Genomic DNA, 12,519 nt, shown 5'->3' with positions numbered 1-12,519 from the left:
CACACAGAAGTGCTTGAAAAGAAACCGCGCATGCGCAGAACTGCCCGGAAAAAAAAAACGCGCATGCGCAGAACGGCCGTTACTATGGACGCCAGCCTTGCAAGACTAAATACATTGCTCTGGTCCATTTCACTATCACCCAAATTAAATAGGCGAAACTAGCATTTTTTTAAATGGACGATATTACAGTGATCCTGAAAAATAAAAAGAGCACGAAGGCCGGAAATATCGCCCATTTTTGGGCGGCAGCGACCATAGTGGAAAGTCTAGCCCCATAAAAGCCACATGGATACCTGCTTTGACCCGGCTGGCCCAGCGACCCCAGATATCCGACTACGGCGGCGCACAGCTCGCTGGCGACAGTCGGCTCCTTCCGCCGCAGGACCTGCAGGGCGACTTGGAACACCGGGCTGGCTGTGGGATTGGTCACGAACACTGTGGGGGACAAATGGGGAGAAATAGTTTGTTTCTGCACGACAGAAGCACGCAAGCAGCAAGACAACAAGGTGCTCAAACCCGAGGATAGGGGGCATAAGAAATAGGAGTAGTAGTCGGCCATTTGGCCCCTCGAGCCTGCTCCGCCATTCAATACTACGATCGCGGCTGATCTTCTACCTCAACTCCACTTTCCTGCACTGTCCCCATATCCCTCGATTCCCTTAATATCCAAAAATCTATCGATCTCTGTCTTGAATATACTCAAAGACTGAGCCTCCACAGCCCTCTGGGGCAGAGAATTCCAAAGATTCACCACCCTCTGAGTGAAGAAGTTTCTCCTCATCTCAGTCCTAAATGGCCGAGCCCTTATCCTGAGACTGTGTGACCCCTGGTTCTAGACTCCCCAGCCCGGGGGGGGGGAAACACCCTCCCTGCATCTACCCTGTCAAGCCCGGTAAGAATTGTGTATGTTTCAATGAGATCACCTCTCATTCTTCTAAACTCTAGAGAATATCGGCCCAGTCTAATCAATCTCTCCTCATAGGACAATCCCCCCATCCCAGGAATCAGTCTGGTGAACCTTCACCGCACTCCCTCTATGGCAATTATATCCTTCCTTAGGTAAGGAGACCCAAACTGTACACAATACTCCAGGTGTGGTCTCACCAGGACCCGATATAATCGCAGTAAGGCGTCTTTACTCTTAGACTCAAATCCTCCTGTAATAAAGGCCAACATACTATTTGCTTTCTTAATCACTTGCTGTACCTGCATGTTAACGTTCAGTGATTGGTGTACAAGAACACCCGGGTCCCTCCGAACACCAACATTTCCCAATCTCTTGCCATTTAAAAAATACTCTGCTTTTCTATTTTTCCAACCGAAGTGGATAACTTCACATTTCTCCACATTATATTCCATCTGCCATGTTCTTGCCCACTCACTTAACCTGTCTGTGTCCCTTTGCACCCTTGCTGCATTAACCTTCCATAAATTACTTTCCCACCGAGCTTTGTATCATCAGCAAACTTGGATATATTACACTCGGTCCCCTCATCCAAATCATCGACATAGACTGTGAATAGTGGGGCCCCAGCACCAATCCTTGCAGTACCCCACTAGTTACAGCCTGCCAACCCCAAAATGACCCGTTTATTCCTACTGGTTATTCTTGTACTGGTTATCGGCCCTTCAGCCATTGGAAACAGTCTTCTTTATTCACTATCTAAACCCTTCATGATTTTACACAGTTGGGCTTCCAGAAGACCAACTCTTGTAACACTGCGTCAGTCTCTCAGCGTATGTCTCCAGGGCTGGGGGGGGGGGGGGGGGGGGAGTCAGTGTGTGGGAAAAGCTGAGAAGCAAAGCATGATGGTAAATTAAGTCAATATTATGCTAACTGCTGTAACGCGCTGAAGTACCGAGAATGTTCTGTTCTGTTCGAGTCCAGGATGCAGTCAAGGACAGAATGTTAATTAGCCACGAAATGAGATACCATTTCTTATCGCTTAAATTGCAAGACTAGGCGAGGTAACAAACTATGAAAGTTGTGTGTAATTATCGGTGTAAAAAGTTCTGAGAGAAGAATGGCCCCTTCTGCAAAAAGGAGGAGAGCGAGATAAGCTGTTGAACATAAGAAATAGGAGCAGGAGTCGGCCATTCGGCCCCTCGAGCCTGCTCCGCCATTTAATACGATCATGGCTGATCCGATCATGGACTCAGCTCTACTTCCCTGCCCACTCCCCATAACCCTTCACTCCCTTATCGCTCAAAAATCTGACTGTCTCCACTTTAAATATATTCAATGACCCAGCCTCCACAGCTCTCTGGGGCAGAGAATTCCAGATTTACAACCCTCTGAGAGAAGAAATTCCTCCTCATCTCAGTTTTAAATGGGCGGCCCCTTATTCTAGTTTTAGTTTCCCCTATGAGTGGAAACATCCTCTCCGCATCCATCTTGTCGAGCCCCCTCAATATCTTGTATGTTTCGATAAGAAATCATTCTTCTGAACTCCAATGATTATCGGCCTAACCTACTCAACCTATCCTCATAAGTCAACCCCCTCATCTCCGGAATCAACCGAGTGAACCTTCTCTGAACTGTCTCCAATGCCAGTATATCCTTCCTTAAATACTGAGACCAAAACTGCACGCAGTACTCCAGAGGTGTGGCCTCACCAATACCCTGTACAGTTGTAGCAGGACTTCTCTGCTTTTATACTCCATCCCCCTTTGCAATAAAGGCCAACATTCCATTGGCCTTCCTGATCACTTGCTGTACCTGCAGACTCACTTTTTGTGTTTCATGCACAAGGACCCCCAGGTCCCTCTGTACTGCAGCACTTTGCAATTTTTCTCCATTTAAATTGCAATTTCCTTTTCTATTTCTTCTGCCAAAGTGGATAACCTCACATTTTCCCACATTATACTCCATCTGCCAAATTTTTGCCCACTCACTTAGTCTGTCTATATCCCTTTGCAGATTTTGTGTGTCCTCCTCACAACCTGTTTTCCCACCCATCTTTGTACCATCAGCAAACTTGGCTACATTACACTCGGTCCCTTCATCCACTGAAGGTCGGGCAAGTGCTTGAATTAATAACGAGAGTATTGTAACGGATGTAACGGGTGGCCAGGCAGCTGCAAGCTGTCACGAGTACTTGAAAGGGGAGAAAAAAGGTATAAGAGAAGCAGCTATTGAACCCCGAAGGCAGCGCGAACACAGAGACAGAGTGGGAGAGAACTACAGTCAACAGAACACAGCACGAGAACATGTCGCAGTCACGCAGTGGGCTTCCGCCGAGGTTTCAAGGAACAGACTGTCAACCATCGCCTTGTTAAGTATTACTTCTTTGTACTAGATGCAAACCACGTCATAAAATCTGTAGTGCTTATAAACACTATACCTGTACCCAGCGTGGTGTGTTGTAGCCACAGACAAGCCTCTTCGGTCAGATTGGGCTGCCTATGTCAGGGGTCAGAGTGTGTCTCAGTGAGTGTCTCTCTCTCTCTCTGGGTCCATGAGCAGACCTCAGTGGGTGTCTGTATTCGCGATGGATGCTCTGCTAAAGATCCTGATGCCTCACCTTTCACATTTGCCTCCAGTAGCTTTGCCAACTCGCGCAGTTCAGCCAAGAAACCTTCCGGGACGGCAAAGTCCGTAACCTTTCCAAGACGGTTATCCTGCTTCCCCGCTGAAAGTAACCAAGAACTGTCAGCAAGCAATATGGGTCCGGGTGGTTTAAAAATAGAACAGATAATGCGCGGAAGTGAGTTACAGGCTGGAATCTAATCGAGGGGTTCGGGGGTTTATATATAGAATAACAGATACCCGGGAGTGAGTTACAGGCTGGAATCTAATCGAGAGGTTCGGGGGGGTTTATATACAGAATAACGGATACCCGGGAGTGAGTTACAGGCTGGAATCTAATCGAGGGGTTCGGGGGGGTTTATATATAGAATAACATACCCGGGAGTGAGTTACAGGCTGGAATCTAATCGAGGGGTTCGGCGGGGTTTATATATAGAATAACAGATACACGAGAGTGAGTTACAGGCTGGAATCTAATCGAAGGGTTCGGGGGAGTTTATATATAGAATAACGGATACCCGGGAGTGAGTTACAGGCTGGAATCTAATCGAGGGGTTCGGGGGGGTTTATATATAGAATAACGGAATACACGAGAGTGAGTTACAGGCTGGAATCTAATCGAGGGGTTCGGGGGGTTTATATATAGAATAACGGATACCCGGGAGTGAGTTACAGGCTGGAATCTAATCGAGGGGTTCGGGGGGGTTTATATATAGAATAACAGATACCCGGGAGTGAGTTACAGACTGGAATCTAATCGAGGGGTTCGGGGGGTTTATATATAGAATAACAGATACTCGGGAGTGAGTTACAGGCTGGAATCTAATTGAGGAGTTCGGGGGGTTTATATAGAGAATAACAGATACCCGGGAGTGAGTTACAGGCTGGAATCTAATCGAGGGGTTTGGGGGTTTATATACAGAATAACAGATACCCGGGAGTGAGTTACAGGCTGGAATCTAATCGAGAGGTTCGGGGGGGTTTATATACAGAATAACGGATACCCGGGAGTGAGTTACAGGCTGGAATCTAATCGAGGGGTTCGGGGGGGTTTATATATAGAATAACATACCCGGGAGTGAGTTACAGGCTGGAATCTAATCGAGGGGTTCGGCGGGGTTTATATATAGAATAACAGATACACGAGAGTGAGTTACAGGCTGGAATCTAATCGAAGGGTTCGGGGGAGTTTATATATAGAATAACGGATACCCGGGAGTGAGTTACAGGCTGGAATCTAATCGAGGGGTTCGGGGGGGTTTATATATAGAATAACGGAATACACGAGAGTGAGTTACAGGCTGGAATCTAATCGAGGGGTTCGGGGGGTTTATATATAGAATAACGGATACCCGGGAGTGAGTTACAGGCTGGAATCTAATCGAGGGGTTCGGGGGGGTTTATATATAGAATAACAGATACCCGGGAGTGAGTTACAGACTGGAATCTAATCGAGGGGTTCGGGGGGTTTATATATAGAATAACAGATACCTGGGAGTGAGTTACAGGCTGGAATCTAATCGAGGGGTTCGGGGGGGTTTATATATAGAATAACAGATACCCGGGAGTGAGTTACTGGCTGGAATCTAATCGAGGGGTTCGGGGGTTTATATATAGAATAACAGATACTCGGGAGTGAGTTACAGGCTGGAATCTAATTGAGGAGTTCGGGGAGTTTATATAGAGAATAACAGATACCCGGGAGTGAGTTACAGGCTGGAATCTAATCGAGGGGTTTGGGGGGGTTTATATATAGAATCACAGACACCCGGGAGTGAGTTACAGGCTGGAATCGAATCGAAGGGTTCGGGGGGTTTATATATAGAATAACAGATACTCTGGAGTGAGTTACAGGCTGGCATCTAATCGAGGGGTTCGGGGGTGGGGGTTATATAGAGAATAACAGATACCCGGGAGTGAGTTACAGGCTTAAATCCAGTCGAGGGGTTCTGGTGGTTTATACATAGAATAACATATACCCGGGAGTGAGTTACAGACTGGAATCTAATCGAGGGGTTCGGGGGTTTATATATAGAATAACAGATACTCGGGAGTGAGTTACAGGCTGGAATCTAATTGAGGAGTTCGGGGGGTTTATATAGAGAATAACAGATACCCGGGAGTGAGTTACAGGCTGGAATCTAATCGAGGGGTTCGGGGGTTTATATATAGAATAACAGATACACGGGAGTGAGTTACAGGCTGGAATCTAATCGAGGGTTTCGGGGGGTTTATATATAGAATAACAGATACTCTGGAGTGAGTTACAGGCTGGCATCTAATCGAGGGGTTCGGGGGTGGGGGTTATATAGAGAATAACAGATACCCGGGAGTGAGTTACAGGCTTAAATCCAGTCGAGGGGTTCTGGTGGTTTATACATAGAATAACATATACCCGGGAGTGAGTTACAGACTGGAATCTAATCGAGGGGTTCGGGGGTTTATATATAGAATAACAGATACCCGGGAGTGAGTTACAGGCTGGAATCTAATCGATAGGTTCGGTGGTTTATATATAGAATAACAGATACCCGGAGTGAGTTACAGGCTGGAATCTAATCGAGGGGTTCAGGTGGTTTATATATCGAATAACAGATACCCGGGAGTGAGTTACAGGCTGGAATCTAATCGAGGGGTTCAGGGGGTTTATATATAGAATAACAGATACCCGGGAGTGAGTTACAGGCTGGAATCTAATCGAGGGGTTCAGGGGGTTTATATATAGAATAACAGATACCCGGGAGTGAGTTACAGACGGGAATCTAATCGAGGTGTTCGGGGGTTTATATATTCAATAACAGATACCGGGCAGTGAGTTATAGGCTAGAATCTAATCGAGGGGTTCTGGGGGGGCGGGCGGGCGAGGGTATATATGGAATATCAGATACCTAGGAGTGAGTTACAGGCTGGAATCTAATCGATAGGTTCGGTGGTTTATATATAGAATAACAGATACCCGGAGTGAGTTACAGGCTGGAATCTAATCGAGGGGTTCAGGTGGTTTATAAATCGAATAACAGATACCCGGGAGTGAGTTACTGGCGGAATCTAATCGCGGGGTTCTGGGGGTTTATATATAAAATAACAGATATCCGGGAGTGAGTTACAGGCTGGAATCTAATCGAGGGGTTCGGGGGGGTTTATATATAGAATAACAGATACCCGGGAGTGAGTTACAGGCTGGAATCGAATCGAGGGGCTCGGGGGGGGGTTTATATATAGAATAACAGATACCCGGGAGTGAGTTACAGGCTGGAATCTAATCGAGGTGTTCGGGGGGGTTTATATATAGAATAACAGATACCCGGGAGTGAGTTACAGACTGGAATCTAATCGAGGGGTTCGAGGGGAGGTTTATATATAGAATAACAGATACCCGGGAGTGAGTTACAGGCTGGAATCTAATCGAGGGGTTCGGGGGTGGGGGTTATATAGAGAATAACAGATCCCCGGGAGTGAGTTACAGGCTGGAATCTAATCGATAGGTTCGGTGGTTTATATATAGAATAACAGATACCCGGAGTGAGTTACAGGCTGGAATCTAATCGAGGGGTTCAGGTGGTTTATATATCGAATAACAGATACCCGGGAGTGAGTTACTGGCGGAATCGAATCGAGGGGTTAGGGGGGGTTTATATATAAAATAACAGATACCCGGGAGTGAGTTACAGGCTGGAATCTAATCGAGGGGCTCAGGGGGTTTATATATCGATTAACATACCCCGGGAGTTAGTTACTCGCTGGAATCTAATCGAGGGGTTCGAGGGGGGGTTTATATATAGAACAACAGATACCCGGGAGTGAGTTACAGGCTGGAATCTAATTGAGGGGCTCGGGGGGGTTTATATCTAGAATAACAGATACCCGGGAGTGAGTTACAGGCTGGAATCTAATCGAGGGGCTCGGGGGGGTTTATATCTAGAATAACAGATACCCGGGAGTGAGTTACAGGCTGGAATCTAATCGAGGGGCTCGGGGGGTTTATATCTAGAATAACAGATACCCCGGGAGTGAGTTACAGGCTGGAATCTAATCGAGGGGTTCGGGGGGTTTATATATCGAATAACAGATACCCGGGAGTGAGTTACAGGCTGGAATCTAATCGAGGGGTTCAGGGGGTTTATATATAGAATAACAGATACCCGGGAGTGAGTTACAGGCTGGAATATAATCGAGGGGTTCGGGGGGTTTATATATAGAATAACAGATACCCGGGAGTGAGTTACAGGCTGGAATCTAATCGAGGGGTTCGGGGGGTTTATATATAGAATAACAGATACCCCGGGAGTGAGTTACAGACTGGAATCTAATCGAGGGGTTCGGGGGGTTTATATATAGAATAACAGATACCCGGGAGTGAGTTACAGGCTGGAATATAATCGAGGGGTTCGGGGGGTTTATATATAGACTAACAGATACCCGGGAGTGAGTTACAGGCTGGAATCTAATCGAGGGGTTCGGGGGTTTATATATAGAATAACAGATACCCGGGAGTGAGTTACAGACTGGAATCTAATTGAGGGGTTCGGGGGTTTATATATAGAATAACAGATACCCGGGAGTGAGTTACAGGCTGGAATATAATCGAGGGGTTCACAGCTGAAATCAGGTGGCCTTGCCCCAGCAGCGAGCGGAGAGGAAACGAGATCGTGAAGCAGCGAGTGGATTTCCCCGGTGCGTGTTACTCACCGCGGGGAGACTTCTTGCGAGGGTTTCCCTTCGCCCTCTCCGCGCCCAGGAGGGCCCCGCCCAGCACCTGCAGCAGGGTCCGCAGCACGAAGCTCCCGTGGGTGTCGCGCGCGTACGCGAGGAAGCGCTGGCGCGCGCCGGCGCTCAGCTCCTCGATCAGCTGCTCCAGGCTCCCGCCCCCCTCCTCCTCCTCCTCCACGTCGCCGAGCTGGGCCGATAGCCGGGCCGCCTGCGCCAGCGCCGTCTGTACCACGTGAGCCCCGCACCGGTGGCAGGTGAGGTGGGCGTAGTGGGGCCGCAGGCCGGCCAGGAAACGCCGCAGTCCGGGGGCCCCGCACTGCCCCAGCAGCCGCTCCAGCACCAGGCTGACCGAGGGGTCGGTGCACAGCTTCAGCTCCTGGCCCCGCACTTCGTCCAAGACGTTGGTGATGAAGAGCTCTGGGAAAGACACAAGTGTGGCGGGGGCGGGAGAAGAGAGGGTCAGAGGTTAGCAGCGGGCGGAGAAAGACAAGACAACATCAGAAATAGGAGCAGGCTCGCAATAAGATCGTGGCCTATGGACGGGCCTTTTTGGCGTGGAAGCAAGTCATCCTCGTTTCGAGGGACTGTCTATGATGATCACGGCTGATCTGACCCCGGACTCAGCTCCACTTCCCGTCACCCTTTACTCCCTTATCGCTCAGAAATCTGTCTATCTCCGCCTTAAGCGCATATGCATTCCATCAATGGGCATGAAATTGAGATCATTATTTCATCTCTCTGCAGTCAGAAGGTCGTGGGTTCAGGATTTTGCAGGGTCCACCGCACAGAAGCGTCATTCAGGCCCGTGCAGCCGAGCTGGTCTCCAGTCGTCTTGGGACAACCCTCGCCACTGGACCAAGGCCGTGCTCCGTCGAGCCCCGTGTGGTGGCTGGTGTGCAATGGCCAGCCCCACGTTAAAAGAATCCACGCACAGGGCCTCTTCCACCCTTCAAGATCGAGTTCAGGACCTGGAACCTCAGGTCGCTCATGGAAACACGTGACAATTCCTTTTCTCTTTGGTGCTGAAGCCGGCCATTTTCCACACGCGGGACCGCCTAATACTATATTCAATGGCCCAGCCTCCACAGCTCTCTGGGGCAGAGAATTCCACAGATTTACAACCCTCCCAGAGAAGGGATTCCTCCTCATCTCAGTTTTAAATGGGCGGCCCCTCATTCAGAGACTATGCCCCCCCCCCTAGTTCTAGAGTCCCCCACAAGGGGAAACATCCTCTCTGCATCCACCTTGTCAAGCTCCCTCAGAATCTTACATTTATATAGCACCTTTCACGCCCATCGGACGTCTCAAAGCACTTAACAGCCAATGAAGTACTTTTGGGAGTGTAGACACTGTTGTATTGTGGGAAACGCCAATTTGCGCACAGCAAGCTCCCACACACAGCGATGTGATAATGACCCAGATAATCTGTTTTTGTTATGTTGATTGAGGGATAAATATTGGCCCCAGGACCCCAGGGATAACTCACCCCCCCTCCCCCCCCCCGCTTTGAAATAGTGTCATGGGATCTTTTACGTTCGCCTGAGGGGGCAGATGGGGTCTCATCTGAAATGTGGCACCTCCGACAGTGTGGCACTCCCTCAGTACTGCCCCTCCGACAGTGTGGCGCTCCCTCAGTACTGCCCCTCCGACAGTGTGGCACTCCCTCAGTACTGCCCCTCCGACAGTGCGGCGCTCCCTCAGTACTGCCCCTCCGACAGTGCAGCGCTCCTTCAGTACTGCTCCTCCGACAGTGCGGCGCTCCCTCAGTACTGCCCCTCCGACAGTGCGGCGCTCCCTCAGTACTGCCCCTCCGACAGTGCGGCGCTCCCTCAGTACTGCCCCCTCCGACAGTGCGGCACTCCCTCAGTACTGCCCCCCCTCAGTACTGCCCCTCCGACAGTGAGGCGCTCCCTCAGTACCGCCCCTCCGACAGTGAGGCGCTCCCTCAGTACTGCCCCTCCGACAGTGCGGCACTCCCTCACTACTGTCCGTCCGACAGTGAGACGCTCCCTCGGTACTGCCCCTCCGACAGTGCGGCACTCCCTCAGTACTGCCCCCCCTCAGTACTGCCCCTCCGACAGTGAGGCGCTCCCTCAGTACTGCCCCTCCGACAGTGCGGCGCTCCCTCAGTACTGCCCCTCCGACAGTGAGGCGCTCCCTCAGTACCGCCCCTCCGACAGTGAGGCGCTCCCTCAGTACTGCCCCTCCGACAGTGCGGCACTCCCTCACTACTGTCCGTCCGACAGTGAGACGCTCCCTCGGTACTGCCCCTCCGACAGTGCGGCACTCCCTCAGTACTGCCCCTCCGACAGTGCGGCACTCCCTCAGTACTGCCCCTCCGACAGTGCGGCGCTCCCTCAGTACTGCCCCTCCGACAGTGCAGCGCTCCTTCAGTACTGCCCCTCCGACAGTGAGGCGCTCCCTCAGTACTGCCCCTCCGACAGTGAGGCGCTCCCTCGGTACTGCCCCTCCGACAGTGAGGCGCTCCCTCAGTACTGTCCCTCCGACAGTGCGGCACTCCCTCAGTACTGCCAGCCTAGATTTGTGAGTTGCACGGACAGCGAGTGTGGGGTGGATATTTGGCCATGAGATGCATCACAGGCCATCTCGGATTATGGCCAACCCCCGCCATGTACTTTCCAACAAGCGTCACTGCAAGGTGATCAGGAGCAGGAACCCTCCCTGGTTTAAGCGCTGGCTTCTTGTTGGGAGATAGGATGGGATGGGATGGGGTGGGAGGGGAGGGGGAGAGTGGGGGGTGGGGGGGAAAACGGTAATGGGTCCCTCGGACGCCAGCAGCCATCTGATGCCTCAGCCGTGCGCCGAGTGATGAGGAGGGCATCAGGGCACAGCAGGCATCACAGTCCAACCCAGATCAGGTCCTGGTCATCCCTCTCCCCCCCACCAACCAGGGGGCACTGAGGCCAACTGTAGCCCCTCCCCCACCACCAGGGCACTGAGGCCAACTGTAGCCTCTCCCCCACCAACCAGGGGGCACTGAGGCCAACTGTAGCCCCTCCCCCACCACCAGGGCACTGAGGCCAACTGTAGCCCCTCCTCCCACCACCAGGGCACTGAGGCCAACTGTAGCCCCTCCTCCCACCACCAGGGCACTGAGGCCAACTGTAGCCCCTCCCCCACCACCAGGGCACTGAGGCCAACTGTAGCCCCTCCTCCCACCACCAGGGCACTGACACCAACTATGGTCCTTCCCCCCCGCAACCAGGGGGTACTGAGGCCAACTGTAAGTCTCTCCCTCACCCCAAGGGGCACTGAGGCCAATGATCAGCCCCTCCCTCACCCCCACGGGGCACTGAGGCCAATTATAAGCCCCTCCCTCACCCCCAAGGGACCCTGAGGCCAACTATAAGCCCCTCCCTCACCCCCAAGGGGCACTGAGGCCAACAATTAGCCCCTCCCTCACCCCCCAAGGGGCACTGAGGCCAACAATCAGCCCCTCCCTCACCCCCCAAGGGGCACTGAGGCCAACAATTAGCCCCTCCCTCACCCCCCAAGGGGCACTGAGGCCAACAATCAATCATCCCCTCCCTCACCCCCCCAAGGGGCACTGAGGCCAACGATCAGCGCCCCCCCTGACCTTATCCTCACCTTTCTCCCCCTGATCCTCGAAGCCTTGGTCCAGGGTGTCTCCCACCCTGCGGAAATAGCCCAGCGTGGCGCCGTGCAGCTGGGAGGGCGGCTGGGCGCCAGGGCCGGGCCGGGGTTTGTCCTGCTCCAGCCCCAGGGCCGGGCCGGGCCGGGGTTTGTCCTGCTCCAGCCCCAGGGCCGGGCCGGGCCGGGGTTTGTCCTGCTCCAGCCCCAGGGCCGGGCCGGGCCGGGGTTTGTCCTGCTCCAGCCCCAGGGCCGGGCCGGGCCGGGGTTTGTCCTGCTCCAGCCCCCCGGGACACTCGGACACCACCCTCCCTGGATCCTCAGTCCGGTGCCGCCCCTCACAGTCTGTTTTACGGATGTTTTTCACTGTGTGTCTGTGGAAAAAATGCCTTCCAAACACCGCGTGTCCGCAACTTGCTCCGTCCGCTCTCTCGCTCGCTCGCTCGGGCTCCCCCTGCGGCGAGCGTCCCGCCAGGGCTGGGTGGGGGCGGCCATCTTGGTCAAGGAGCCACGCACCGGCTCCACTGGTCGCCGGCGGCCATCTTGGTCAAGGAACCGCGCGGCGTTCGGTCGCTGGCGGCCATCTTGGTCGAGCAACAGCGCGGCGTTCGGTCGCTGGCGGCCATCTTGGTCGAGGAATAGCGCACTGTTCCGTCACTGGCGGCCAT

General features: G+C 52.5%; 1 protein-coding gene across 1 annotated transcript in view; it reads right to left on the bottom strand.

The window, feature by feature from the left end:
• LOC139255401 (nucleolar protein 9-like) overlaps positions 1–12,519 on the bottom strand; it is a 38,164-nt gene extending 25,645 nt beyond the window's left edge. Inside the window, exons 1-5 of the mRNA XM_070873915.1 lie at positions 12,408–12,519; positions 11,849–12,346; positions 8,219–8,656; positions 3,525–3,632; positions 294–435 (exon numbers count right to left, since the gene is read on the bottom strand). Of these exons, the coding sequence (XP_070730016.1) occupies positions 294–435; positions 3,525–3,632; positions 8,219–8,656; positions 11,849–12,346; positions 12,408–12,519 (1,298 nt within the window). The remainder of the gene's footprint in view (positions 1–293; positions 436–3,524; positions 3,633–8,218; positions 8,657–11,848; positions 12,347–12,407) is intronic.

Source organism: Pristiophorus japonicus, unplaced genomic scaffold, assembly GCF_044704955.1.
Source record: "Pristiophorus japonicus isolate sPriJap1 unplaced genomic scaffold, sPriJap1.hap1 HAP1_SCAFFOLD_599, whole genome shotgun sequence".
Classification (NCBI taxonomy): Eukaryota; Metazoa; Chordata; class Chondrichthyes; family Pristiophoridae; genus Pristiophorus; species Pristiophorus japonicus.
This window is presented reverse-complemented; position numbering and strand designations above follow the sequence as displayed.